This window comes from Magnolia sinica, chromosome 16, assembly GCF_029962835.1.
Source record: "Magnolia sinica isolate HGM2019 chromosome 16, MsV1, whole genome shotgun sequence".
Classification (NCBI taxonomy): domain Eukaryota; kingdom Viridiplantae; phylum Streptophyta; class Magnoliopsida; order Magnoliales; family Magnoliaceae; genus Magnolia; species Magnolia sinica.
The window spans coordinates 61,233,994-61,261,012 of NC_080588.1; the positions used below are offsets into that span (position 1 = coordinate 61,233,994).

A 27,019-nucleotide genomic window follows, 5' to 3' on the forward strand; every position below is an offset into this window, starting at 1 on the left:
TGACCTAAAAGATCCTTGACATTGGAGGACCACTCAATCATGTGGCGCTTGGCCCTAGTAGCAACAATCCCTGCCAAACTAGAAGAATTCCTGAAACATCTGTTATTCCTTTCTCCCCAAACTGACCACCAGACTGCAAGGACTAACATCCTCCAAATGATTGTCTTCGCCTTTCCTAGATGAACCCCATGCCACGCTTGCAGGAACTGCTTAACTTCCCATTGCCAGTGGTTGACTCCCTATTTCTACCCTCCCTACTCTTCACATCACTCCCACGTGGCGAACCCCTATCCTACGATGATTCCCCAAACGACTATGCTCCCTCAATTGGCTTTGAGTGTCTTGCTTCTTACTCTGTGAGTAAGTTGGTGTGATTTCCATAATCTCGCCTCTTTCGCTAGTGCTAAGGTAGATGGTCTCCTGCACATCCCGTCTCCAAGCGCAGCCCCTTGCTTCCTCTCACTATTGGTCCAGTGACCAGGATTTGGAGAGGACTTGGTATCCCGATCTTGCAAAAACCCTCCAATGAGATCTCCTTGAAATCCCTCTTGAGATCCTCCAATACAAATCCCTAGATTGATCGTTGAGTGCTTCTAGCACTCTCTCATCTTCGAGTTTTTGATTGTTCGTGGTTTTCTTGAGAATATAGCAAATAGCAATTCAGCGAGACTGGAGAAGGGAAAGACTGGAGAAGCTATTGATTAAATGGCTCTAAGCATCTGATCAGTTCAATTTTCAGGCTATGGGTGGCCATACTCACATTATCAGGATCGATGAGAGTTTTTTATGAATGGACAGTAAAGATGGTTTATACACAGACTGTCAGTATATAGAGTTTCATCTGCTGAGTAATGATATGGGTGATTAAGAAACAATATCATTAATTTAAAAATCAAATTAGTGGGTACTTACAACACTAATCCGCAAGCTGAATAGTTTATTCACCTTTAAAATACTAAACCAAAGCATTAAGGTTGTAGTTTTCTGGCCAGTCAACAGGCAGGCCACATGTATATATGGTGTGGACCATTGGTCAATCCTTCTTTGTTATCATACATATACGGCCCACTGGACTAACCTGATTTCTGGCCACAGCACATACAGGGTAAGACCAGCCTGGTGAATGGATAACCTTTGCATTTCTTGTCCAATACTATCACCTTAAGGCAACCTTATCAAGAGGAATCCCGCTTCGCTCTGGCTGCAGCTTCTTCATATAGTACTTCGATCCACGGGAGAGATTTATCCTTTTCCTCCTTGCCTCTGGAATGGACTCAAATGGACACTCTGAGAAGCCACGGCGCACAAACCTGAAAAATGCGCATAGAAAGTTCATTTTTAATAAATATGGGTAATTATTTCAATTAAATAAAATCAAGTTAGATACATCAATGACTGCAAGTGCATCAAGAATCCTCCACAAATCAGATCAAAGCATGTATCAAGAAATGTAGGGATTCAGAAAATACCATTATGCCGGATTCCACTTTTCTGTTTTTTATTCCAGAAATCAACATCTAGAACACATCAGGTTGGACATGAAAGATTCTGGATATTGACCTGGGTTGATAAGTTCCATTTTCATTATATCAAAACGTAGACAAATAGGGGTCAGCTAAAGAAATCCTATTAACCCATTCCACTCTATCATGGACAATATCCCATCTAAACCATAGGTCCTCAAAAGTCTTTTCTTACTACCTCCAACACGTCCTTTTGGGCCTTCCCTTTGCGCTGTTACAGGCCTTCAACTTGAACCAAATCACTCCTAACGAGTGCAATTCTGGGTCTTTGTTACACATGGCCAACCCATCTAATTATACTTTCCCTCACCTTATTACAAATTGGTGTGACTAAGTTTTCTCAAACGCATTTATTTCTAGTCCTACCATTGTCTTGCCATTCATCCATCTCAACGTCCTCATTTTTGCTACACTTCCGATGAACATGTTCCTTGATTGCACAACATTCTAATGTTCCTTGATTGCAAAACATTTTATCCTATAAAGCATGGCTGGTCTTATAGCTATCTATCCTACAAAATTTCGCCTCTCGTTTCATTGGTTTGCGTTGATCACATAAAACTCAAAAGGCACATCTCCGCTTTATACACACAACTCTAATCCTATGAGAAACATCTTTTTCAATTTCTCCAGCCTCCTAAATTATTGACCCATGATATTGAAAATAGTCATTTTGGAGTCCCTCTTAGTCAGCACTGTCAACTAATTCCTTATTTTCTCTCCTACTGTTACTAAAATTGTATTCCATTAGATTCTGAAGCATCCCTCCATAATTCTAGCTTGTTGTTTACCTCCTCCCTCATCTTGTCAATCAAAACTATGTCATGAATTATCAACCTAACATCAAAGATATCAAAATGGTCATTTCAAGGTACTTATAGGTTAGAAATCTTAACAGATTCCTCGTTTCAACTCCTATTATTGTTACTAAAATTGCATTCTATATAATCTGTTTTTGTCCTACTGATTTAAAAACATTTAGATTCTAAAACATCCCGCTATTGTTCTAGCTTTGTGTTTGCCCCCTCTCTCGTCTTGTCAATCAAAACTATGTCATGAATTATCAATTTAAGATATTGAAAATGGTCATTTCAGGGCACTTCTTGGTTAGAAATCTTAACTTATTCCTTGTTTCCACCCCTATTGTTGCTAAAATTATTCTATATACCCTGTTTAGTCCTACTGATATAAAAACATTTACATTATAAAGCATCCTTCAAATAGTTCCAGCTCTGCGCTTATCTCCTCTGTTGTCTCATCAACAAGCAACACATACCACTGGACCTCTTCCTGTAAATGCCTATTTAAATCGCCCATAAACAATGCAAAAGGATATGGGCTCAACGCCAACCCCTGGTGTAAGCCTACAATAATTGGAAACTTGCTCACAAGAAGACCTTGCACAGATTAAATGGAAAGATATAAAATAGAGAGGGTGCCTAAAGTAACCAGTGCAAGTAGAAAATGTTAGTGAACGAAATAAATTAGAAAGGTGAGAAAATTCTATATTGATAGTAAGGTAAACCAGGAGTGATTAAGTCATTGGGAATTAAAATCGTTGGCGAGCATAGAATCACTTTGAAATTTAAGGGTTCATCGGGCATACCAATCTGCAGCACGAGTTGTAAGCAGAAAAAGTTTCTCCAATCCAAGGGATGATGCCTTCTTCTCAATGTAGTCTGCAAGTTGTGATGGCAAACAGGAAAGTTGATCAAAATGCAAAAGATATATCAAATATACATGCTTGATAAGAGTGCCAATTTTTGTTTGCGAACAAAAAGTTATAACCACTTATCAAGCCCAGGTGTCCCAGGGAGAGCTCAGTGTATATGCAGGATGGGGTGTGGGTATCAAGTATACTAATCTAGGTGTTGGACATGCGCAATCCTAATTCTCATAGTACGGGATTTTTATTTATTATTTTTCTTTTTTCGAAACATGTTGATTTTTAAATTTTCCCACGGTAAATTCTTAAAATGACATTTTTAACATTTTGCATAATTTTTTTGTTGCTTTATATAAAATATCCAAGGATGATTGTATCTAGCAAAGACCCATGAGCATACCCATGTATTGGCATATTCAACCAGGGGTAGTGTTTGTGGATTTGAAGGATGCAGTAACCTAAGACTCAAGTAGAAATGAAAATATAGTGGTAGATACCAAACTCTAGCAAATGCATTGAAGCCATGCAACACTTTCACTATATTCAAAAGAGTAAAAAAAATCAAAAGGTCCTACACATGTAAATGTGTCTGATATAAATCAAAGGAAAGACCACATCAATAGGGGACCAATAGTCCTCATGACAACATGAAAGCAAATAAAAGCAAAACTATACAGAGGAATGAGGATATGACATGCACAATTGAATCAACGACGAGAGGCAAGAACTACAGTGTATGCGAGGTGGCCCGCATAACAATCAATGAAAATTTATAGGCAAAAAATGAATTGGCCCCGTTTTTGCCCGCTAGACGCCTGTAACAGTATGTACCAGCCCCATATCAGCCCGTTATGGGCCATTTTTCAGACAGCAGTTACAGCCCCATACTGCGTAACTGGTCCCACCCTTACCATTATGTTACATCTGTTATGTAACCATTTTTTAATACCACGAGTCCATGGCTTTGGTATGAGAAGGTAAAACAGAATTTTGGAGTTTTGGTTTGAGGACCGTAGTATGAAAAAAAATGATCCATAGGTTTGGTTTGAGAAAGAGAAGTACGCGTTTACCAACTTAGTGGCCTTTCAGTTTAGCAGTTCTTGGAAAGCAAAAATTAGTTAATTTGCTATAAATAATATATATATATATATATATATATATATATATATATATATATATATATATATATATATATATATATATATTTGCTAATTTATTGCTATAAAAAAATATTTACTAATTTATAGTTGCCATTTTTTTTCCCTCAATTTTTCGTTTGTTTTCCTTCTCTTTACAAGGGTTGGAGAAACACACAGATAACTGTAAAGTAGAAAATATGTAGTACAATTAACCACTTGCTCTAAAAGCTCGAATTGTTAGAGTATGGCGAATTAATCCCTTTATCTCATTAGCCCAAACCCCACATCTCATGGGTTAGGACCTCAGCCGAACCCCCCCTCGTGGGCCCCAAATCACATGGGTCGCCCACCCCGAGTGTGTCCCCGCATCCCACGGGCTACCCTACTTGAGCCTGCTGTGAAATGCGCACTAATCACCCCCGGTAAGGAGTCTCGAACACGAGACTTCCTCCATGGGCCCCAAATCACATGGGTCACCCACCCCAAGTGTGTCCCTGCATCCCACAGGCGACCCCACTCGAGCCCGATGTGAAAATGCCCCTACATTAAAATATAAATGGAAAACAAGCGGAAAGACGAGGGAGAATGATAAATTCTATTTTTATTTATTGTGTTTTGTCTATGTGTTTCTTTAGTTAGTTTGTTAGGTACACTTAAGATACACGTCATATTGTAAGTTAGTAAGGGGTATTTTTGAGAAATGTCTTTTTAACTTTATATAAAAAGGAAGAGAGGAGGGGTGTGTAGCCCTAATTCACTCTCTCTATTGTCTTTTTCCCATCTCTTAGTCTTTCTCTTTTCTATTTCTTTTCGCTTCCACATAATTCCACATGGTATTAGAGCGGATGTCATTATGATTTACTCAACTTTCTTCTCTTCCGTCTCTTTTATCTCATAAAATTTTCTTTTTCTTTTCCTCTTTGCTCTTCATATCTGCCTTGTGCGGAAATTTCCTAAGAAACCTAGGGTTTCTTCTTTCTTTTTAGTGTGTCGGGCCTTTGTAATGGTCCACGTGTGAGAGGGTGAATGTTGTATTCGTGATCATCACTCCTCTCGTGTTTGGTTGGAACTTGTGGGCTGATTGTTTCAACAAATGTGGTGTGTACATGGTATAGAGCATGAAACTGGAGCATTCCTAGATCTGAAGGAGCCCATTCGTGTCAGCATTATGGTATTCTCTTTAATTTCCTTTTCTAATGGAGATGAAGAGTCAAAGATCCAGGTTCCTAAATCGATCTATTTTTAAGGGTTCAAAAAACCTCTATAAAACTAAATTGAGCAAATTATCTCTAATGGCCTAAATTGATCCAAGTATTTTTTACGGCCAAAGGCAAATTAAAATATCTTACCACAAATTAACCTGATGAAAGTGACAGCACATAAAATCAATGGATTGAGGAAAATGCTCAGATCATGACATAGTTTTAGAACAGTATGGAAACATTTGTTAATTGAAATGTGATGTTTCTAAATACTGCAAAGGAGGTGTGGAATACATTACGAGAGATGTATTCATTTGATAAAAACATATCTCATGCATATCAATTGCTTGAAGAGAATTTTGCATTCCAATAAGGAGATCAGTCCCCTTATTGAATATTATTCAAAACTCAAAGAAATGTGGAAGGAGCTAAATGTGTATTAGCCACTTACCAGTGATATGGAGAAATAACATCAGCAACATGAGTTCTGTGTGCCTAAATTTTTGTTTAGCTCAAAACGAAAATATGAGTCGATGCATGTGCATATCTGAGGTGTCAAGGATGTTCCATCTATAAATGATATTTATGCTTGCTTTCAACGTGTATCTCCTGGTTTTGTAGGTGGAGTTGAAAATAACTCTGCTCTGGCATCATTTGTTGGACAAGACAGAAGTGGTGGTCATGGTGGCCAAGGTAATCAATGAGGTGGCAGAGGTAATCAAGGTAATCAAGGTGGTCGTGGTGATGCAGGGAGAGATCATGGTAGAGATCGTGGACCTATAAAGCGTACTCAATGTGGGCTTACAAATGACATTGTTGAGAAATGTTGGGACATTCATTGGAAGCTACCTAGGGCAAATCAGGATTCTTATTTTGAAGGGAGCAGTGGATCTTGTTCTACTAGTTCTACTCCTACAACTTAGCAGCCAAGTACATTTGGTGACATGGTCACACTTACCAAAGATGAGTATTCTAAGTTATTGAAGAATCAATTATCTTTGTTGCTACTCCCACTTTATAACCACATTCGTGAACTCATGTACGACTTGTGTAGGTTTCAAAAGTCCTTTGCTCCATGGGTCATTGACTTTGGGGCCTCTAACCATATGATAGATGAGTCCAGTGCCTTGTCCTCTATTAATACATTGTTGTTGAGTTCACCGGTCACTTTTGCAAATGGTACCTAGTCCAAAGTGTAGAGAACAGGTATTGTTCATCCAAGTTCCTTTCTTTCATTGTCATTTATTCTCTACATACCTAAATTTCCTTTTAGTCTTATGTCTTTTAGTAAACTGACAAAATCACTTAACTGCTCTATAACTTTTTATCCTTCACACTATGTTTTTCAGGATCTAAAGACAAAAAAAAAAAAAAAAAAAACATTGGTAGAGTACATGAACATGGTGGGCTTTAATATATTGTGAAGTAATTAGAGCAGTGGTGCAGAACGTCTCTAATTACGAGTGTCATTGTCGTCTCGGCCAGTGTTCGAAATATTAGTATCGTGGTATGTATCGCACCCTTGGGACACAGATACGTATCGGTTATCGCACGGGATATATCGTTTGTATCGCATAATTTATCGCACTTTTTGGGAAACATTGGAAAAATGGTTGAATTTTTTAATGAAACTTTAGGGATGGTTAAAAAAGACCTTAATACACACTTTTAAATAATAACATCTCAAAAAAAAATGTGCATATAATAAGTTTCCTTTGTATAGGGTCCTAAGTTATGCAATGTTTTACTCAACTAATGCAAATATATTTAAATTGAATGCATGACATTTTATAAATGTATCAAAGACATGTATAAAAACACAACCAATTCATTGAGATCATATCCTGAAATGATCTTTCAAAATTGTTGGACGGTGTAGAATTAAGACAAATACATCATCCTGAGTCCTCACTTGGATTTCATGCAGAAGCCTTGGTAGAAGTTCGTGTGTTGAGAACCTAGGTGGGCTCACCGTGATGTTTGTGAGAAATCCACTCCGTCCATACGTTTTATGAGCTCATTTCAGGACATTAAACAAAAAATGAGCCAGATTCAATACTCAAGTGGCTGAAAAATGAAGGATTGAACGTTCACAGTTGAAATATTCATGGGGCCATGAAAGTTTTGAATCTGGTTAATATGTGTTTTCAGTTCATCCCAGCAGAAATGACATTATGAACAGTATGGATGGCATGTAAACATCACTGTCAACCCCAAGAAGGTTTTAACGGTAGAAATTTCCCTACCCACCTTTTCCTTTAGTGCGGCCCACTTGAGTTTTGGATCCCGTTCACTTTTTGTTTGAAGTCATAAAATGAGCTAACAAAATGGATGGACGGAGTAGATTTCTCACAAACATCACGGTGGGCCCCACCTATGTTTCTTGCTCAAGGCTTTGGTAGGAAAGCCGCGTGGGAGTCTCACCTAATCCCTCCCGTGCGGACGGAAGCAGTTGGCTGGTGCGTTGACGTCACCAAGTTATGCGTGTCCCATCATGAGGTATGTGTTATATCCAAACCGTCCGTCCATTTGGCGAGCTAGTCGTATGGCTTGAGCCGAAAAATAAGGTAGATCAAATTATCAAGTGGACCACACTGCAAAACGTAATAGGGGATTTAATGTCTACCATTGAAACCATTTTGGGGTCACAAAAGTTTTGGATCAATATGGTACTTTTTTTTTCCTTTTCATCCAGATATGTGTGATCTTATGAATAGATTGGATGGAAAATAAACATTATGTTGGGCCCTACAAACGTTTTAATGGTGAGAATCATTGTCCCACTGCTATTTATGGTGTGGTCCACTTGAGCTTTGGATATGACTCATTTTTTGAGTTTATGATCTAAAATGATCTCTCCAAATAGATGAACAGGGTTTATATAATAAATACATTATTGTGTGGCCCATGTAACATTGATCTCCTTTGAACCATTGCTACAACTTGGAATGTCAGCACTCATCTTTGCACCACACGTAACCACACATTGAGTAAACTCTGTGGGGTCCACCGTGATTTATATATTTTATCCACTCCTTTCATCCATTTTATCAGATAATTTTAGGGCTTGAGCCCAAAATTGAAGTATATCCAAATCTCAAATGGACCACACCACAGAAAACAGTATGAATTGAACGTATACCATTGAAAAGTTCTCCAGGGCCACAGAAGTTTTGGATCAAGATTATATTTATTTTTTACAATCATCCATGTTTTTTTGATCTTATGAACAGCTTGGATGACAAATAAACATCACTGTGGAGCCCAGAAAGGTTTCAACGGTGGAAATCATTATTCCCATTGTTTCCCAGGGTATGGTCCACTTGAGCTTGGGATATGCTTCAATTTTGGGCTCAGCCCCTTAAATGAGATGGAAAAAAGATTGGACAGCGTGGATAAACCACATACATTGGCAATGGCCCCACTGAGTTTTCTCAGTACAATAAGAGCGTACCGGACTCGGTACAAAATCCAATTTCGACATAGGCGGAAGCCATTTTCGAAGAAAGGGAGGGTTCCAAACCTTCCAGAACCCTAAAATCCCCAAATCCTTCTCAATCAAACCTAACTTTGAAAAAATTTTACAGATTTTTCGCCGGAATCTCCATTGATGTATCTCCGATTACGTGATCTTCATTTCCAGGTACCGAAATCCCCTTTTGACTTTTTTTTTTTTAAATCTTGATAATATCGAAGAAAATCCTGCGATATCGTATGATATATCGTGCGATACAAATATTTTTTTCTTTTTTTAAAACTTCCTGCTGGTTTCGTGTGGGTTTTGTGTCGTTGGCCAGCGATACCAATAATATCGCCCGATAGTATCAATATTGCGAACACTGGTCTCGGCCACCCGTCCTTCAAGATTTTAAAAAGTGTCCTCATTATCGTCTATGTCAACTTTAGAATGCGAAGTGTGTGAGTTAAGTAAGCATCATCGAATCACTTTTCCACCACATGTGGAAAGCCAAAGTCTAGTTCCATTTAATTTAGTTCATCAGATGTGAACCAGTTTGAGTCTCTAGTTTGTCAAGGTAGATGTATTTTGTTACTTTGGTTGATGACTTTTCAAGAATAACCTAGCTTTATTTAATGAAAGATAGAATTGAATTGTACTCTATTTTTTCAATTTTTCATATGGAAGTATAGAATTCATTTAACTCTAAAGTGTTTGCGTTTCGTTCAGATAATGCTAAGGATCATATATCCAATTTTAGCTTGTATTTATTTGAAAATGGTATTCTGCATGAAATAGTGTCCACAGTCCACAACAAAACGGTATTGCAAAACAGAAAAACCGTCATTTGCTTCAAGTGATACGTGCATCACATGGATGTTGCCCTCTACTATTTTAATGGGTTAGTCCCCTCATGCAATTTTATTTCCAAGTGTTCCATTGTTTTCTTTGCCCCTTTAAGTGTGTATGCTTTGCTTGTCAATTCAAGTCAAACCATGATAAATTAGATCCTAGAGCAATTAAGTGCATTTTTCTTAAGTATTCTGGAACACAAAGGGATTACAAGTTTTACAGTCCTCGTATTCGAAGATTATTTGTGTCAATGTTACCTTCTTTGAGTCAACTACATTCTTCTCAAGTGGCAGTAGATCTCTTAACCTAGAAGCTTCACCATCAGTGCCTGTGCCTATTCCGGTTGAAGAAGACACTATGCAATCACCTCCGTCCACTAGTTCATCCATTCTTGTTGTTATGCCTACACTTAAAGTATGCTCACAACGAAAATGGGGAGATAGTGCCATCAATCATGATGTGTTACCTACCATATCTTCTTCAAAGCATGTAGATTCAATCACTCCACCTATATCCCTATCGATCTAAGGAAATGTAAGTGTACGTGTACTGACCATCGTATCTCCAAATTTATTTCATTCTAGTATCTACCTTCCACCTTCCGTAAATTTCCCCTGTATTTGTCATCTCATTATGTTCCTAAGTCATACTAGGAAGCCTTGTCACATAACGAGTGGAAGCAAGCTATTGAAGAAGAAATGGTTGTAGTTCATCAAAATGACACTTGAGAGCTAATTAGTCTTCCCACCGGTAAACATATCGTTGGTTGTCAGTAGGTATATAACATCAAATTTCAGCGCGATGGCACAATTGAACAATTGAAGGCTTGCTTAGTTGCTACGAGATACACTCACTCTCAACATTGCCTATATTAAGACCTTCTCTCCAATTGCCAAGCTTAAATCCATTCGTGTCATTCTTTCTGTTGTTGTTAATCATGGATGGCCCATCTTTCAGCTCGATGTTAGAAATGCATTTTTTCATGGTGATCTCACATAAGAAGCATATATGAAGCAACCACTTGTGTTTATTGCTCAGGAAGAGTCAGATAAAGTTTGTAAACTAAGAAAGGGGATTTGTGAGTTGAAGTGGTCACTGTGTGCATAGTTTGGTAAATTCAGTAAAGTTATGTTGGCCTATAATTTTGTTCGAAGTCATGTTGATCATTCTGCCTTCATACGAAGAGATGCCTCTGGTTTGATTGTAATAGTTGTCTATGTAGATGACATTGTGATTATAGGAAATGATAGTACAAAAAATGAAGATATTAAGAAGTATCTTCAACGTCACTTCCTAACAAAAGATTTAGTCCATCTTTAATATTTCATTGGGTTAGAAGTTGTTAGATCTAAGGGAATAATCTATGTTAAATGAAATATGTTTTGGATTTTCCCACATAAATAGTCCTTCTTGAGTTGATACACTACACCAATGAATTCAAATAATAAACTAGTTAGTGACCAATGAAACATGTTCGAAGACCCATGAAGGTAGAGGATTGGTCAGAAAACTTATCCACCTAACAATCATCAAGCCAGATATATCATGTATTGTGAGCATGGTAAGTTAGTTTATGAGTTCTCCTAGGGCGCTTCAATGGATGCATTCATTCGGATCCTGCGATTTCTAAAGGAGAGCACTTATATAAAAGGAATAATCATCTTCAAGTTATAGGGTATTTTGATGCAAATTGTGCAAGCTCCCTAATTAATACAGGGTCTCCTATTGGGTATTGCACGTTTGTGGAAGAAAATTTGATCACGTGGAAGAATAAAAAACATGGCATTGTAGCCTGATCAAGAGTCAAAGCAGAATATAGGCAATGGCTCACACCACTTGTGAGCTTGTATGGATCAAGAAATTGTTGCATGAAATGGGTTTTATAATGTACCTACCAATGCAATTATTTTGTGATAATCAAGCAAACTCCTATAATTGCAAATAGTTTGGTTTATCATTAAAGAACTAGGCATATTGAAGCCAACTTCATTTCATACAAGAGAAGGTTGCTAGTGGTGAAATTTCTACGCCATTTGTTTGCTTTCAAGATCAAGTTACCAATGTGTTCACCAAAGCTCTTGGCCACAATCAGTTTGCACATATTTATTTCAAGCTAGGCATCAACAACATCTATGCTCCTGCTTGAGGGGGAATGTTAATGGCTGTGGATGGGGGTCGTACGTCTGTACAACCTACCTAGGTGAATGAAATAAGGGGTTGTATAGTGGTACACTCAACATATACATGACAACCTACTCTTGTATTTTGTTCATGTGTTCCTTACTCTATTAGGTACACTCAAGATATACATGTCATATTGTAAGTTAGCAAGGAGCAAGGAGTGTTATAATGGTAACAATGGGCATAACGGTCCCCACCATTGCTGTTACACGGGGGGGAGGGGTTTCCAAAAAAATCAAAAATATTGAGAGGATTCCAAATATGTATTCTTTTGTGGCTTTGAACATGTTTATGATGGTGTAATGATCCACACTTTAGTAGGATTTTCTTTATAATCAGACTTTAGTAAGAATGTTGTCTTGGCCTATCTAATGATTTTATTGATCTAATAGACTTAGATTCACCCCAACTTGGCCCAAAATTCATGCAAGCAATGACACTCATCCCAAAAATGAAAATCACTAAGCATTTGACATCATTCCCCCATGTAATTCTACAATAAATAAATAAAAAAAATAATAATAAATTAAATTCAGATGAATAGTATCAGGATTTGGGGACCACTCAAATTACCCCATATCGGCCTGAATTCATGTACTCTATGGTACTCATCCCACTAATGCATCTCTAAGGATTTGACAACAATCCCCCAAGTAATCAAAAGAAAAAAATAGAATTAGATTCAAATAAATAGTGTCGCCGATTTAGGGACCACTTAAATGCCCCTAAATCAGCCCAAATTCATGAAATCTACAGTACTCATTTCACTAATACATATTCCTAACCAATTGACGCCCCCTAAATAAATTTTAAGAAAAAAACGAAACTAAACTTGGATGAATAATATTGCAGACTCAGGGGACCACTCGAATTGCCCTAAAATGGTCAAGATTCATACAATTATAACACTTATTCCAATAATGCAATCAGCCTCAAATTATGATTATTTCATCATCTGACTATCTGATCAGTGGACATTTATTGGACGGTGAAGAATTAAAAATGTCTAGTGGTCCCATTTCAACAAACAAGTGTCCACAAATCAATGGTTAAGATCACTCAAACAACCTAATTTGGGATTGTGACTTAGCAACAACGGATCACACATTAATCGGGTTAATACATGCCACGTGTACAACATTTGAGCACAAGTGTATAAAGCGTTACACACCACCAAAGTATAACACAAGGAAAAAGAGGTCCCAAGTCAAACCGGTTGGACCACAAGGTACGGTCCACGCAGCATATGACTTCCAACTGGTTAAGTGCATATGAAAACCAACCTTTCCAATAGATTGGTCCCAAAATGAGGATCACCTAATGCAAAAATCATCCAGATCTACACATCAGGTGGGACCGGTGTTTCAAACAACGCTTGTAGCATAGCTAAATAGCGTAAATAGCTAAATACGTAGCGTAGCTAAATAGCGTGTACCATTAGTAGCGTATGCTACAATGTTTTTTTTTTTGTGTTTTTTGTTTTTTAATAGCTTTGTTTGTTAAAAATGGTGTAAAACTCACATCATGAAAAACTTAAAATGTAAAATCAAACCTTTCTTTGTTTAGTTTAACTTAAAATAGTAGTAATCCTTTGTTAAAGTTGGTGTGAAACTCACACATTAAAAAACCTTTAAAAGTAAATTTAAAAGAAAAAGGGTTTCGAAAGGGTGCTTTTGAAAACCCCTCTTCGTATTGATGACATTCGTATTGTACTTAATACTTTTGACCTATGGGATTTTATTTCTTTTTCATACCTGTCAATTGTGACTTGTCATTTCAATTAGACTATTAATTAAGGTGGTTTGCTTAGTTGCTGATGTGATAATTATTTGATTTGGTTTATAACTTTATATATCTAGATTGGCTTTTGATAAGTGATAATTAATAACTTTTTAAAACATGCTTATACTTGAAAAATGAATCATCTTTTATGCATATTTATATTTTTTTTGTTTTTTCTTACTATTTATCATGTTTTTACTATTTTTAAATTAAAAAATAGAAGTACCATGTAGCTCATGCTACACGCTATGCTATTTGCGCTACACGCTATAGAGGGTTGAACGCTATGCAACACGCTACCGCTATTTAAAACACTAGGTGGGAGATACCATGGACAAATTTCTAGCCATTGATAAATAGCAAAATACAAGTGCCACTCCATGAGTGGATATAGAAGAAGAAGAAGAAGAAATAGGTAGGTTTCTTTTTCGAAAGAAGAAGAAGACGAAGAGAAGAAGAAATAGGTAGGTTTCTTTTTCTTCTTCACTGGTAAATGGATTTTTTTTTTTAAGTTTTTTCAGGCTTTTTCCTAAAATGGGTTTTTGTGGTGTCGTTAAAGTGTTACAATGGACTGTAACCAATGTTATCGGTATCGTGTTACGTATCACATTCTTGGGATACGGATGCATATCAGTTACCACATGGGATATATCGGTTGTATTGTGTAATGTACCGATGTTGTTGGAAACATTGGGAAATTGGTCGAATTTTTCAATGAAACTTTAGTGATTGTTAAAAAAAGACATCAATACACTTAATTAAATCAAAAAATTTAAAAAATTTAAAAAAAAAAAAAAAATACAAGTGCACGTAATAGGTTTTCTTTATATGGAGTCCTAATATATGCGTTGTCTAACTGAGTTGATGCAAGCATATTCAAATTATATTCATTTAATTTATAAATGTAAGAAAATGTGTGGAAACACAAGCAATACATTCAAAAACGAAAGAAGAATCACTAGATTAGGTTACCTACATGTTTGAATTTATGTTTGGACACAAAGATTGCAATCGATTTGCGAGAAATTGAGATTTCTTTTTTCAGTTTTCCACAATTCGGCCCATCTCCGCCAAATCTCAAAATCGAAGCTTCGAATCTATGAATTTTCATACAAAATATGGAATAATAATAATAATAAATTGGATTTATAACAATTTGACACTGATTTAACATGATTTACAAAAAAAAAAAAAAAAAAGATTGAAATTTGAAAATGCTCACCGAATCAAACATGTGGGATATATCACACTACTTGTGCATTTCGTATCGCACAGGTGGGATACAAGATATATCATGGGATATATTGGCCGATATCGTCGATATTTAAAACACTGACTGTAACAGAGTTTCACTATTACGATGGACTGTAGCGGCGATTACGGCCCCATGACAGTCCATTACGGTACGTTTTTTCGAAGTGGCCTGTTACCCATGCCATTACCATTACATAATGGCCATTACATAACCGGTTTAGCATACCTTGGTGAGGGGTATTTTTGGAATATTTTCTTTTTTTACTAAATATATAAAGGAAGAGAGGAGGGGCATGTCACTCTCTTTATTCCCTTTTTCCCATCTCTTTTTCTTTCTCTTTCTCATTCTTTTTGCTTCTACATAATTCTACTAGTATGAAATATAACCAGCAGGTCAGTTCTTTCATTTCTTTTGAGCTCAATGGCAAGCACAATAAAAAGATCATGTTCACCAAGACAAGGAACTGATATTTACAGAAGTCTAAACCAGTTTCAATAACATCAATACTTGCAGTTACAACAAACAAAATGAGTGATGCAAAGTTTATATATTGCAATGTCATACCTAGCAATTTGTCTCCTTGTCCATGTCCACGGCATTCAGGAGACACAGCAATAGCGGCAACCTCTCCACACTTCTCCTCAAAGAAAGGGAAAAGGGCAGCACACGCAATGATTGAACCATCTCTCTCCACAATGCTAAACGAATCCAATGCTTCAAGCAGCTGAAAGCAAAGAGTGTGTAAGACAACAGCCTCAATACTATTCATTAAGCTTAAGCCCAATCCAAGTAAAGATTTAAGTTATAGATTATGGTTTAATCGTTCTTCGTGATCTATATTGGGTAGAGAAAACCTCACCAATTATTAGAATAATAAAATGTTAGGATAAACTTGGTAAATGCAGGTATGTATATATGCATGTATGCAGGAAAGCTGTTACCTCTTCATTTGTCCTTCGCACCAATGCACCAGATTCTTCTAAAGGTTCTATAAGTTGTTTTATTCCGGAGAGATCTGTAACCCTAGCCATCCTTGTGCCTTCATAAACATCACTGAAAAGAGTAATGAAAGGACTTGAAAGCATGAAGATTTAATATACCATGAGAAGTTGGCTTTTGAGCAAAAATTAAGAATAAAATGTGAGGGATTCAATTTACTGCTATGCATGGAGAAAAGATGTTCAGCAATATATTTTGTGATATATTATAGGTTTTGAAAATTAACATCTTACAACCTATACATCACATTGGTATGGTGAAATCCTAAAACCAGATCATATAAATCATGTTATCAATGAACAAATTAGTTTTAGTCATGAAACTGAATCACAATGGTTTGAGAAAAAGCATTCTTTTTTTCTCAGTAAAGAATGCATTCATTAAAGGAAAATGCTTTATTAACAGAGACCACAATAAGACTATAATGTCAGTGAAGGTGCCAAAGGGCCACGTCATAGCATACAAAATTTGCTGCATACCAAAAAAAAAGTTCTGACAGAATGGTCCCTCAAAATACAAATTACTGGGAATAAGATGTCAGGGAATCATTAAATTTTGGAAATGAATTCTTTGAGGAAACAGGTAGCAATCAAATTCAGAAAAGGCAAAAGTAACTACCAGCCCATCTATTTACATTAAAAAAGCATCATATCAATTAGTAGAATAAATTTTATATAGTCAGCAAGCCAACCAAACATAGTATATATTGTCATATTTGAAACAGTGAATTTAAAATCAAAAGCTAACCAAACAGAGCATACATTGTTATTTTTTAGACAATAAACTAAAAGAAAGTGCCTTTCAAATATTACTAGTTGAAACTGTATACAAAAATCACATGTGCTCACATCCGTGGAGATATTAGGGTGAAAATGTCTCAAGCTGTAGGAAGATTGCATTGAAGATTTCTCTAAGTGATTTAACAAGATGAAAGATTAATCCCATTGTAAAAATTGCAGGAAAAGAAGCGATATAAAATAAGGAAATAAAATGTGCAGCTAGGTTTTTTTTTAGAAGAATAAATGTGCAGGTAGTTCAGTATATGAATCACAAAATTGGATGGTTGCTAATGAGTAAGCATGTGATATTGCACGTAAATCATGGATTGCAGAAAAACATTACTGGGAGGAGCACCATGAACGCTGCAGCATGATAACAAGCAACGCTACATACCTCGCCACCATTGTCCCCACTCCATCTCGTGTGTACAATTCCAATAACAAAGCCCCACCAAGGGTTCCATCTAATAAATGAACTCTTTGTACACCACCCTAGACAAGTAAACGAAGATTAGAAAAGTTGAAAGTGACACTTCAAAGAGAATTCTCACAGGAAGCATTAGACAAAGGCATTTTGGTATCATATTTAGCAATATAGAAGATTTTATGGTAAAGAACTGATTATCTTTTGGGATTTTTATGAAATGCCACCTTCTTTTCTTCTTTTTTTGCCTTTATTAGACAAAACCATCCAAAAAGATTTTCTTTAGATTTCATCACCCATGTTTTGAGGGATCTCTTTATTTTACCATTTTCTGTCAAATTCAAGGGCTGTTAGTCTATTTCTGAAAATGACGAAATATCCATAATTGTGGAAACCGTGGACAGTGATTTGGGCCATTCAAAACTATGCAGACAAATATTTGGTCCATAACAAGATGGTGGACGGCAATCTAGCAACACTAGAAGTTTAGCAATTTGGACCATTCAAAAGTAAGCGGACAGCTATTTGGACAGTTCGAAAGTATGTGGACAGCTACCTGGATCCAAGATGAGGGACAGCGATCTAGACCATTCAAGAGTACGTGGACAGAAATCTTGACTGTTCCAAGACGGTGGAGAGCAGTCTGGACTGATCCTTCCATCAATATATGCATAATGGTTGTAACTTGGATTTGACAGAAAATAGTAAAATAAAAGACCCCTCAAAATGTGGGTCAATGTTGTAGTATCAGTATCATTACTTGTATTGTTTTTTTTTTTTAAGAGAGAGATTCATTACATGTATTGTTGGTTGGGGATATGAAAAAAATGTATCGATATTGCCAATATTTTTTTTCGTTTTGAATTATCGCCGATACCTGGAAATGTATCGCTGGTTGAGGGAAACATTGGGGAAATATGGGGAAAATGATGGAATTTCTCAATGAAACTTCATGTATGTAGACTTACTTCTCCATACTTTGAACACTGGGTAAGTTATTGTAGACTTACATGGAAGGCCTCAAATGAATTAAAAAAACAAGCATCCAAGGTTTTAGGAAAAGTGCAATCAAATAGCTGAAATCATGAAAGTGAAATAGATTTGCAGCAACATAATGCATAAAATGGGAAAGAAGACTCAAAACCCTGAGTATCATCATTCATCAATACAACAAAATGCGTAAATACTAAAGCACAGCCAACAGGAAAGGGGGCATCTGTGTATGATATAGTGGGCTTAGTCTGCATAAGAAAGCTGCAGATTACTCAAAAAGGAAAGAAGACTCAAAAACGTTATGCAAGGCTACATAACATCACTAATTAGAGATGTATAGATATAGAAAGGTGAACACCAAGGTAAGACCATATGTATTGTATAGTGGCTTACTCTGCACACAAAAGCTGCTGCAGCCAATTCTGAAAGGTAACCATTTAATCTGCTCAGTCGTTCCTCACCTCCAATGGCAAAACCCTGTTCACCAGACCACATCCCATTCCCATTGTCAAAACCAATGCCATTCTGAAAAGTTGCCTTATATGTTTCCCTGAATCCATTTCCATTCTGGGGAAGGTTGCTACTTCCATTTGAACCAACATATCCTGGAGAAACAATATCATCTTCACCAACAGCCTTCACATAGTTTGCAGCTATTTCACTTTGCTGAGCTCGCTTCCGTATCAGCATGTCTGCATCTTGAAGTGTCATGAAACGAATAAGTCGTCCAGATTCATCAAGAATTGGACCGTCTACAATGCAAATGAGTTTGTCTGCCCCGATAGCTAAAGCACAAGCAGTAGCAACCTCATAAGTGCTGCAACATTCAAAAGCATAAACCATCAGAATCCTCAAACAGCACAGAAAAGAGGTACACAGAAGATATTAATTAAAAGAGCAAAACCACATCAACGAAACAATAAGTTGCCATTCAGCATCAAGTGAAAACTGAAAAAGGAATTAATAATAGCACCCACATAGTAAAAAGGAAGCAAAAGCATTGTGGTTTACTAAGTTTTGGTTGAGCATACATAACACTTTCGAGTTTCGGTTGGCATGTTATTGTCTTGTTGGCTTACTGCCAAATGAATTATTTGTAGTAACTGACATAAGACTAACATATATCAATGGGCTTAGGCAAACTAGTTGAATAGCTCAGGCACTCAAGATGATTGTTCCGCCCCATGATTTTGCACCCATAATTACTGAAAATCATGGGGTGGGGAGAAAGCCTTTCCACCAAAAATTAGCATTAAGACAGCCTTGGCAAGATAGCAACATCTAGTAGAGACTATGCTAAGCCAAAATAATTGATCTATGGAAAAAGAAAAAAGCTAAAAAGCATACTTGCAATTTAAAACTTCTCCAGAACTGGAAAAACCCACGTTGCTTACTATAACTATACAGTCTCTGGCAAGCCTTTCACGTATTCGGGCAATATCGATTTTCTTCACCTCACCTGTTGCTCCATAATCAATACCTTCAACAACCCCTCTCCTCTGGTGAAAATACAGAAAATTAATTAACCTTCTCACAGTAAAATTGAAATAAGAAACACAGGGATACATGGCCTGATTAAAAATTCTATTTAATTTTTTTAAAATTTTTTTTAAAGGAGAGAGAGAGAGAGAGAGAGAATTCATCCTGTTAAGACAAGGAGGTGCAAAGAAACTGTCGGATTCAAAAGTTAACAAAAAGAAAAACTGTTGAGCATATTTTGTTAGGGAAGATTAGCCAGTCATAAAAAAAGAACTCAGTGCTATGTATCCTGGGTGAACCACAGGTATACATGGCCTGATTAAAAAAATCTATTTTTCATTTTATTTTTTTTTTAAAGGAGCATTCATCCTGTTCAAATGAGGAGGTGCAAAGAAACTGTCGGATTCAAAAGTTAAACAGAAAGAAAAACTGTGACTATATTTTGTTAGGGAAGGTTACCTGGTCACAAAAAAGAACTAAGTACTATGTATCCTGGGTAAACAAAAATGCCATTCGGATGAACACGGTTCAGTGGTGCAATAAAGGAGAAAAAAGAAAGTTGTGCCAACCCATCAAAAGAAGAACATCAAAGATTTGATCATCTTAAGGCCATAAATTTTGTGTTTGCATGTGTTCTTGCAAAAGATTTAGGTTAATGAGATGACAACATCAGGATTTCTATTTCAAATAGATATTCAAAACAACATTCAGCCAGGTAGTTCTAGCCAGAATCTTTTCAGCAAACTTCATTGAGCTGTTAAATACCAAATCATAGAAAACAAAGAAAACGTATTCGATAACTTCTCTTTCTTATCAAGATACCATGAGGAATTGCTTCAAGCATGCATACTGAAATTTAAAGCCAAACCAAAACAAAAAAAAAAAAAACTTGAACACAAAGCTTATGTGCGGACTCACCTTAGCTGCAAGAAAATTGCCGCTTGCAACACTGACACCAACATCATGCCAACGACTGTTGTCACCATGTCGACGAAGGCTCAATATAGGAGGTCCAGGAGACAGCTTTGCTTCAATTGTGAGTCTGATTCTCCCTGCCGCTTCCATTGCTGCCTCCAGTGAATCAGAATCTGTAATCCGGTATCGACCAACATACTTTCCCTTGCTTCCTGCAAGATGAATATTTGAAAGCAAGTGCATGCATGACCAAATCATGAGGATAAATAGCATGGCTTAATAAAGACATCAGAGCATGAAGCAACAAACCATGAACCAAGATTAACAAAATTCAGCATCCAGTAAGCATCATACAATAGGACATTATTTGATGCTGCCTAGATGTATTTATTCCTGTGTAATTTGGAAATGTGTCTTGGAGTCCGACAGTGGGATTAGAAAAAGTCAGATTTTCCAACATGTTTGTAAATACTTAATATAATACTATATTTTAACAGTAATATTATCGGCATGTAAAAACTAACAAATAATTAATAATAGTAATAATGATAATGATCCTATAAAGGGGCAGGTACACCCTGTCGTCATTAAAAAAATAGTAATTATGATAATAATCCTATAAAGGTGGTCCAATATGGAAAGCCCTGCCATTTGGAAGGTTCAAATTGAACTTCAATGGCTGCTCCCTCGGAAATGTTATTGTGTTCTCTCTCTGGGCCTACGGCCTTTGGTTACTTTTCTTTTGCGCAGTCAATGACAATGCTCTCCGGGTTGAGGATTGCAGCCCAGCAAAATATGGGGCAGATTATCGTTGAGGTTGATGCGAAGAATGTTATCAGCTGGATCTAGTCAGGCGTTGTTCCTTGGAGGCTAGCAGATTGCCTGGAGAAAGCAAAGGATGTTGGTGCCATTTTGGATGAAGGTGAGTTGGGCACTCTGCTAGTGCTCGGGACAACACGCTGGCCGACGAGGGTGCATCACGGAATTCCTTCTTGATTTCGCGTAAGGATTAGTTCTGGGTCAGATTTAGTCCAAGCTGCTGGCATTGGCTTCTTGTATCTTTTAGCGACCCTTTTTTGTTTTCTTTTTGCCTGGTTTGGCATTTTGTATAGTATCTTCACGCTGTTTTGCAACTTTTAATAAAGTTTCACCAATTATCAAAATAAAAATAATACTAGCCCTAAAAATTAATTATTCATGAGAGATGATCAGATACGGTGCCAAATACTATAAGATTTACCATAATGCATCTTTTTTTCCTGCAGATTTGTCACATGAGCAGGAGATCCACATGTGACACATATAGGAGATCCATGCCATGCAGAAGGTCAACCCCATCACTAAGATCATTTGGCTTGAAACTCAGGCTGATCCACTCATCAGGTGGCCATACTTAATCTTGGTTCAGATCATTGGATCTCCACTGACATCAATAGGCATGGCCCACCTAATCAGTGGATCGGCCTCTTTTGCACACCGGTTGATCTTGATGATGGACCAACCTTTTGCATGGCTCAGATGTCCTATACATTTAGCACATTCATGAAAAGAAAAAGGTGAATTATGGTAAGCATACGGTACTGGAGGCTGTATATGATCATTTCTCATTATTTCTATATAAAAATATCCTTAAAATGAATGATAGTTAAACATAAAAAGGAACTACATTTTATATGTGCCTTGTCCAAGAGTATAGAACCTGTATTGATATGGAAGGATTTCAAAAAGGTGGTCCTTGCTAATCATGGTTTGAAAATGCAGAATTGAGACCTTCTATTGAATCCCGCGACACCAACTTGGATTGGATGATTACAAGTTCATTTTGAATGGGATTTTATTTTTTATTGTTTATTTTTTTTGAAATATGGCATGGAAATGTTTATATAAATATACTTTTAAATATTAAAAGGTATATTAAAAATAGTAATAAAAAAAAACAAGAAATTTTAGCATAATGGGTTCAGTAGCAATACACAAGAGGTCCATTTCTAACAGTCCAAAGCTTTCATCTGGTAAGCATTGATGGTCCATTGTCCAAAACATGCCCCATCAATTGATCCTAACAATCCAATTGGTGAACTTTTTCACCAAACGTGGATTTCATCAAATTTTACAGTCCATGTGCAAACCACTGATCAGATGTTTAGAACCATCTCTGGAAGAGATTTTGAGATGACCCATCCCATGATAGATCGTCTAAAATGAGCAGTCAGGATGCCCAAATATTAGCTCTACTTTGATGGCTGTTAGAGTAGGGGCTGGCTTCTGGTTATTTGTTTTTGGCAAAGTACCTAGAATCAGCCAATTGATTGAATCAGCATCTGGTTCATAATTCAATTTAGGAAATCAGATGAATCCTGGGAAATTGGTTGAAACCAACTACTCGGAATGGATAATGGTTGCTCAGCATTGAACCGAATTCGGTGAGGAATCAACTGAATTTGTTGAGTATAATGTAAAAGAACCACTGAGTTGCAAAAATAGAGTAGCAAAATGAAATTAATGAACTACGAACCATATTTATAGAACAAAAATCATTCTCTTTTTAAAAACACATGGATATAGGAGCCCATGTCCAAAGCCGATAAGAACCTGATAAATGTAACATTGTGGAAAATAATAATGGAAGCGGAGTAGTAAGCTGCAATTGTTCCTCATACCTCTCTCTGCAAGAAGCTCGTCAATTTGCACATGAGTTCCAGGAACAAGCACAAATTTGATCCCTACACCATGAAGGAGTGAAATATCCTGCATGGAGATTCTTTCATTTCCATAATCAGTATCGAATCAGTTGCCAATGACTAGATTTAGAATAAACTCCAAATGGTAATCTATAACTCTTGAGGCATAAAAGCTTTCTCATTTGGGAAGAAAACACATGAGATGGAAAAGAATGTTTGCAAGTTCAAAAAAGAAAAATAATCACCATTGAAGTGCAAAAAGCAGACCATAAGAGTATTTCAATGTAGCTGCATATATCTACCAAGAGGCATGCTCACTTGCGCACCTGCGCACACGTGTCATGGGCGTCTAATCCGAACAGTCCATGTGATGCGGCATCCCGTGAACCCAAAGGGACCAATTTTCACCCCGATCTAAAACTCTAGTGGGCCATAGCAAAGAGAGATGCAAATCAAGGGAGGAAAATGCTTTCTTTTTTCATGGCCCACCAAAGTTTTGGATCAAAGTAAAAGTTGGGACCTAGGGGTTTCATAGGGTGCTGCACCACGTGGACCGTTCAGATTTTGGACTCACATCACATATTATAAGTTCTCAAAAAGTTCACATGAGTTCCGTGCAAACTGGTGCGCAGATGAGCATTCGGCTATCTACCAAAACTTGTTCATTCAGTTTCAGATCAGTCCTTTACTTTTCTGCTTCATGATAAGATTATGCAATTGTTTTCCTTCACGTAATGAAAATAAACAAACCCCTCTGGGATCCTTACTCTTGCTCCGGTGGTAGACTCTCAGGAGTTTCAACACCCGGTCAAGGGTTCGAGCATCCATAGGTGGTGAAATCCCACTACAGCGTGAGTGCGTGGGGGTGCGTGAGTGTGTTTTTTTTTTTTTTTTTAAATGCTTTAAAAATAATAATAATAAACAAACCCCAATTTTTTCCTTTCATGGTACTTTAAAAACGCTAAATTGAACTTGTAACACTTTACGGATATATGGTAGCATGCACCAGTAAAGCACGTCTTTGGTTCCATCACTTCTATAACTCCCCACAAAGCACATGCATTTGCTAATCTGATGATTTAGAGCGCATTAGCTCACTGACTGACATGCAAACACACGCTGTTTCACTTTTTAGAAAGTAAACTCTATTGTACAAGAATTCTTATTTTGGATAATCTTAAGGTCTTTTATATGTAATCCTCATATCTCTAGTGGACAGCTCGCCGGATCATCATTCACGGGTATTCCACTAGGAACAAAAGGTTCAGATTGTTGTAATTATGTGCACTAGAAGCCTCCAATTCAGCTTTAGATTGGCTGATAACATCAATGATCTGGTTTTTGGGTGCTTTTGGATGGACAAAACTAGATCATCTGCAATCATAGGCAATCATAGCATATTCCAAATACTGCATTGCTAAAAGAATCCACCCTCAGTACAATCTATGCCAATGAAATATATAAAAATAATCAGGTGCCCTGTTCCTTGTTTTCCCCTCACACTGTGCCCTATGCAAAGCTATACAACCAACAACCACCCAAACAGCCTGCACAAGCAGGTTCATAATACCAGAGAGTCTCACATTGTCATTCTGGATGTACTGTGATAAATTCACTCAGTGATATGATCATATGATACAAATGTCTGTGTCCCAATTTAACAGAAAGTATTATGAGTATTGGTTTCTCATATCGATGCTCAATAATTTTTTGATATAAATGCATTGCATCAGAATGTATTGTCAATTGATTCCTCCCTATCCAATTTTAAGGGAATACAATATCACAGTAAGGTCAATAATATCACAAGGTACCATACCATACTGAAATTGTATTTGACAAATCCATACAGCGATATGATATTTTTCAAACAATATACCAAACCTTGCCCAACAGTACAGTTTATATTCTGGATGACCAAGTGCGGTTTATGTTATTGTGATGGCATCTAATTTACAACCAAAAACTACAAAACAAATCCCTGCTAATGGAAAATTTCTTCACATCAATAGTATAAGTCCACAACTCCACATGGTAGTCTGCCGGACTTCCAAATTAAAACCCCGTGATAAAATCAACCACTTTCAACTATTTGGCTTTCCTATTAAAAATAAATAGACATTGTTATCGTTGCTATTATCACTTGAATTTTCTATAATTAATCCCAAAAACTGTTCATCCAAAGTACGAGTCCAAAGCTGCAAGCCGGTGTCGGTCAACAACTATGATTGTTATTTCTTTTATCAAATTAAATTGCAATAATGTATAATAGGGTGGAATTAACCAAGTTAAATTTCACTCCTTAAGGTGTGTTTGGATGTGGATACTGAATTGAATTGCAATGATTAGTTTAATATAGCAGAAATGAAAGAATTTTAAACCTACTTCAATTTGAGAGCTGTCTCATCACGAATACTAGATCAAGTTACCACAACTTGGACATTTCCCTTGATTGAACTGTTGTCAGCCATTGAATTCAATTGTGCATCCGAATGAGCCCTTAACATGCATGTTGAGGATGTCTCCAAACTGTAATTACATTACATCCAGATAGGAGTTGCAACAAACATGAAATGCAATTCAACCACTCAAGGACTACATCCATTTAAGCTGAATGTTTGCAATTCAATTAACTAGGGCATCCAAACGGAGCCTAATCGAAATACGCAAAAATCCAATCCAACCAAAACATTAATTAAAAAATTCAGAGACAGAGGAAATTAAAGAAAAAAGAAATTCTACCTGTAAAATGCCGTCCAAATGTGGGCTGCCTACAATCTCCCCCGAAATGATCACAACAAATGTGCTGCCACTGTGCCCGCGAATGTACGGCCAGGCCTGGCGAAACCATCCGACGAATTGCTCATTTTCCTTGCTGAAATTACCATCGCTGCCACCAGCGTTCTCCGTTTCCCCGGGGAACTCATTTGAACTGCAAACTAACGGTCGCCGAGTGATGGTTTGGGGTTTCGGAGTCAGGAAGCTTCTAGTTCTCCTCCTACTTATCGTCTGGCGATAAAAACACGAGATTTTTCTATTGATTGGTCGTTTCTCGACTGGAGGACATATTTTCTCGAGAATTTGCACAGAAAGCCATGGGCTCGAGCTCGAAGCGGCCATGAGAGAGAGAGAGGGAGAATGAGAGAAGACGCGGCGAGGAGAGAAAAAGAGGGGGAGGGGCTTTAATAGGCACGTGTTCAGGGAATCTGAGACACGCGGCACTGGTCCTCGGGTCACGTGACTAGGGGATGTAGTAGCCTAGGAGGTGGGTTTTTTGAAGGAGAGCGAGAGAAGAGGCCGCCATTGGTGAAGTTGAAGAGAAGCTTTGATTCGAGTGGGGCCCACACGTATATCTCTCTTTGTTGGTATTTATATTCCATTTGACTGCTCCTCTCGCTGCGTCCATTCCGACGACGCCGCCCTGAGAGCTGGAAAAATAGACTCCAATAGAGTTCTTTTTTCGTCCGCCGCGACTCTGGCGAAACCGGATTGCGTACGGACTTACTCAGTACCTTTTATCGTACTGAGTAAACTAAGTTGGGCCCACTGTGAATGTATGTGGTTTATCCACACCGTCTATCCATTTTTCCTGCTAATTTTAAGAGTTGATCCAAAATTTTAAGTAAATCCAAAGCTCAAGTAGACCATGCCACAGGGAACAGTGTGGAATAAGGATTTTAACCGTTGAAACC

The 27,019-nt window shown here is 37.2% G+C and overlaps 1 protein-coding gene across 2 annotated transcripts; it reads right to left on the reverse strand.

Moving 5' to 3' along the window:
* Positions 1–857: 857 nt before the first annotated feature.
* LOC131228537 (probable amino-acid acetyltransferase NAGS1, chloroplastic) lies at positions 858–26,674 on the reverse strand. 2 transcript variants are annotated; one of them, XM_058224260.1, is made up of 10 exons: positions 26,070–26,674; positions 23,307–23,394; positions 20,650–20,858; positions 19,600–19,751; positions 18,646–19,069; positions 17,230–17,327; positions 15,999–16,110; positions 15,622–15,781; positions 3,130–3,202; positions 858–1,310 (listed from the first exon to the last, which is right to left on the reverse strand). In XM_058224260.1, exons 1-10 carry the CDS (start codon positions 26,445–26,447, stop codon positions 1,157–1,159), a joined length of 1,848 nt encoding a protein of 615 aa, XP_058080243.1. In that variant the 5' UTR covers positions 26,448–26,674; the 3' UTR covers positions 858–1,156. The 2 variants fall into 2 exon arrangements, with proteins under 2 accessions (XP_058080243.1, XP_058080244.1); XM_058224261.1 differs by having other exon boundaries at positions 23,307–23,407; positions 26,070–26,188.
* Positions 26,675–27,019: the final 345 nt, after the last annotated feature.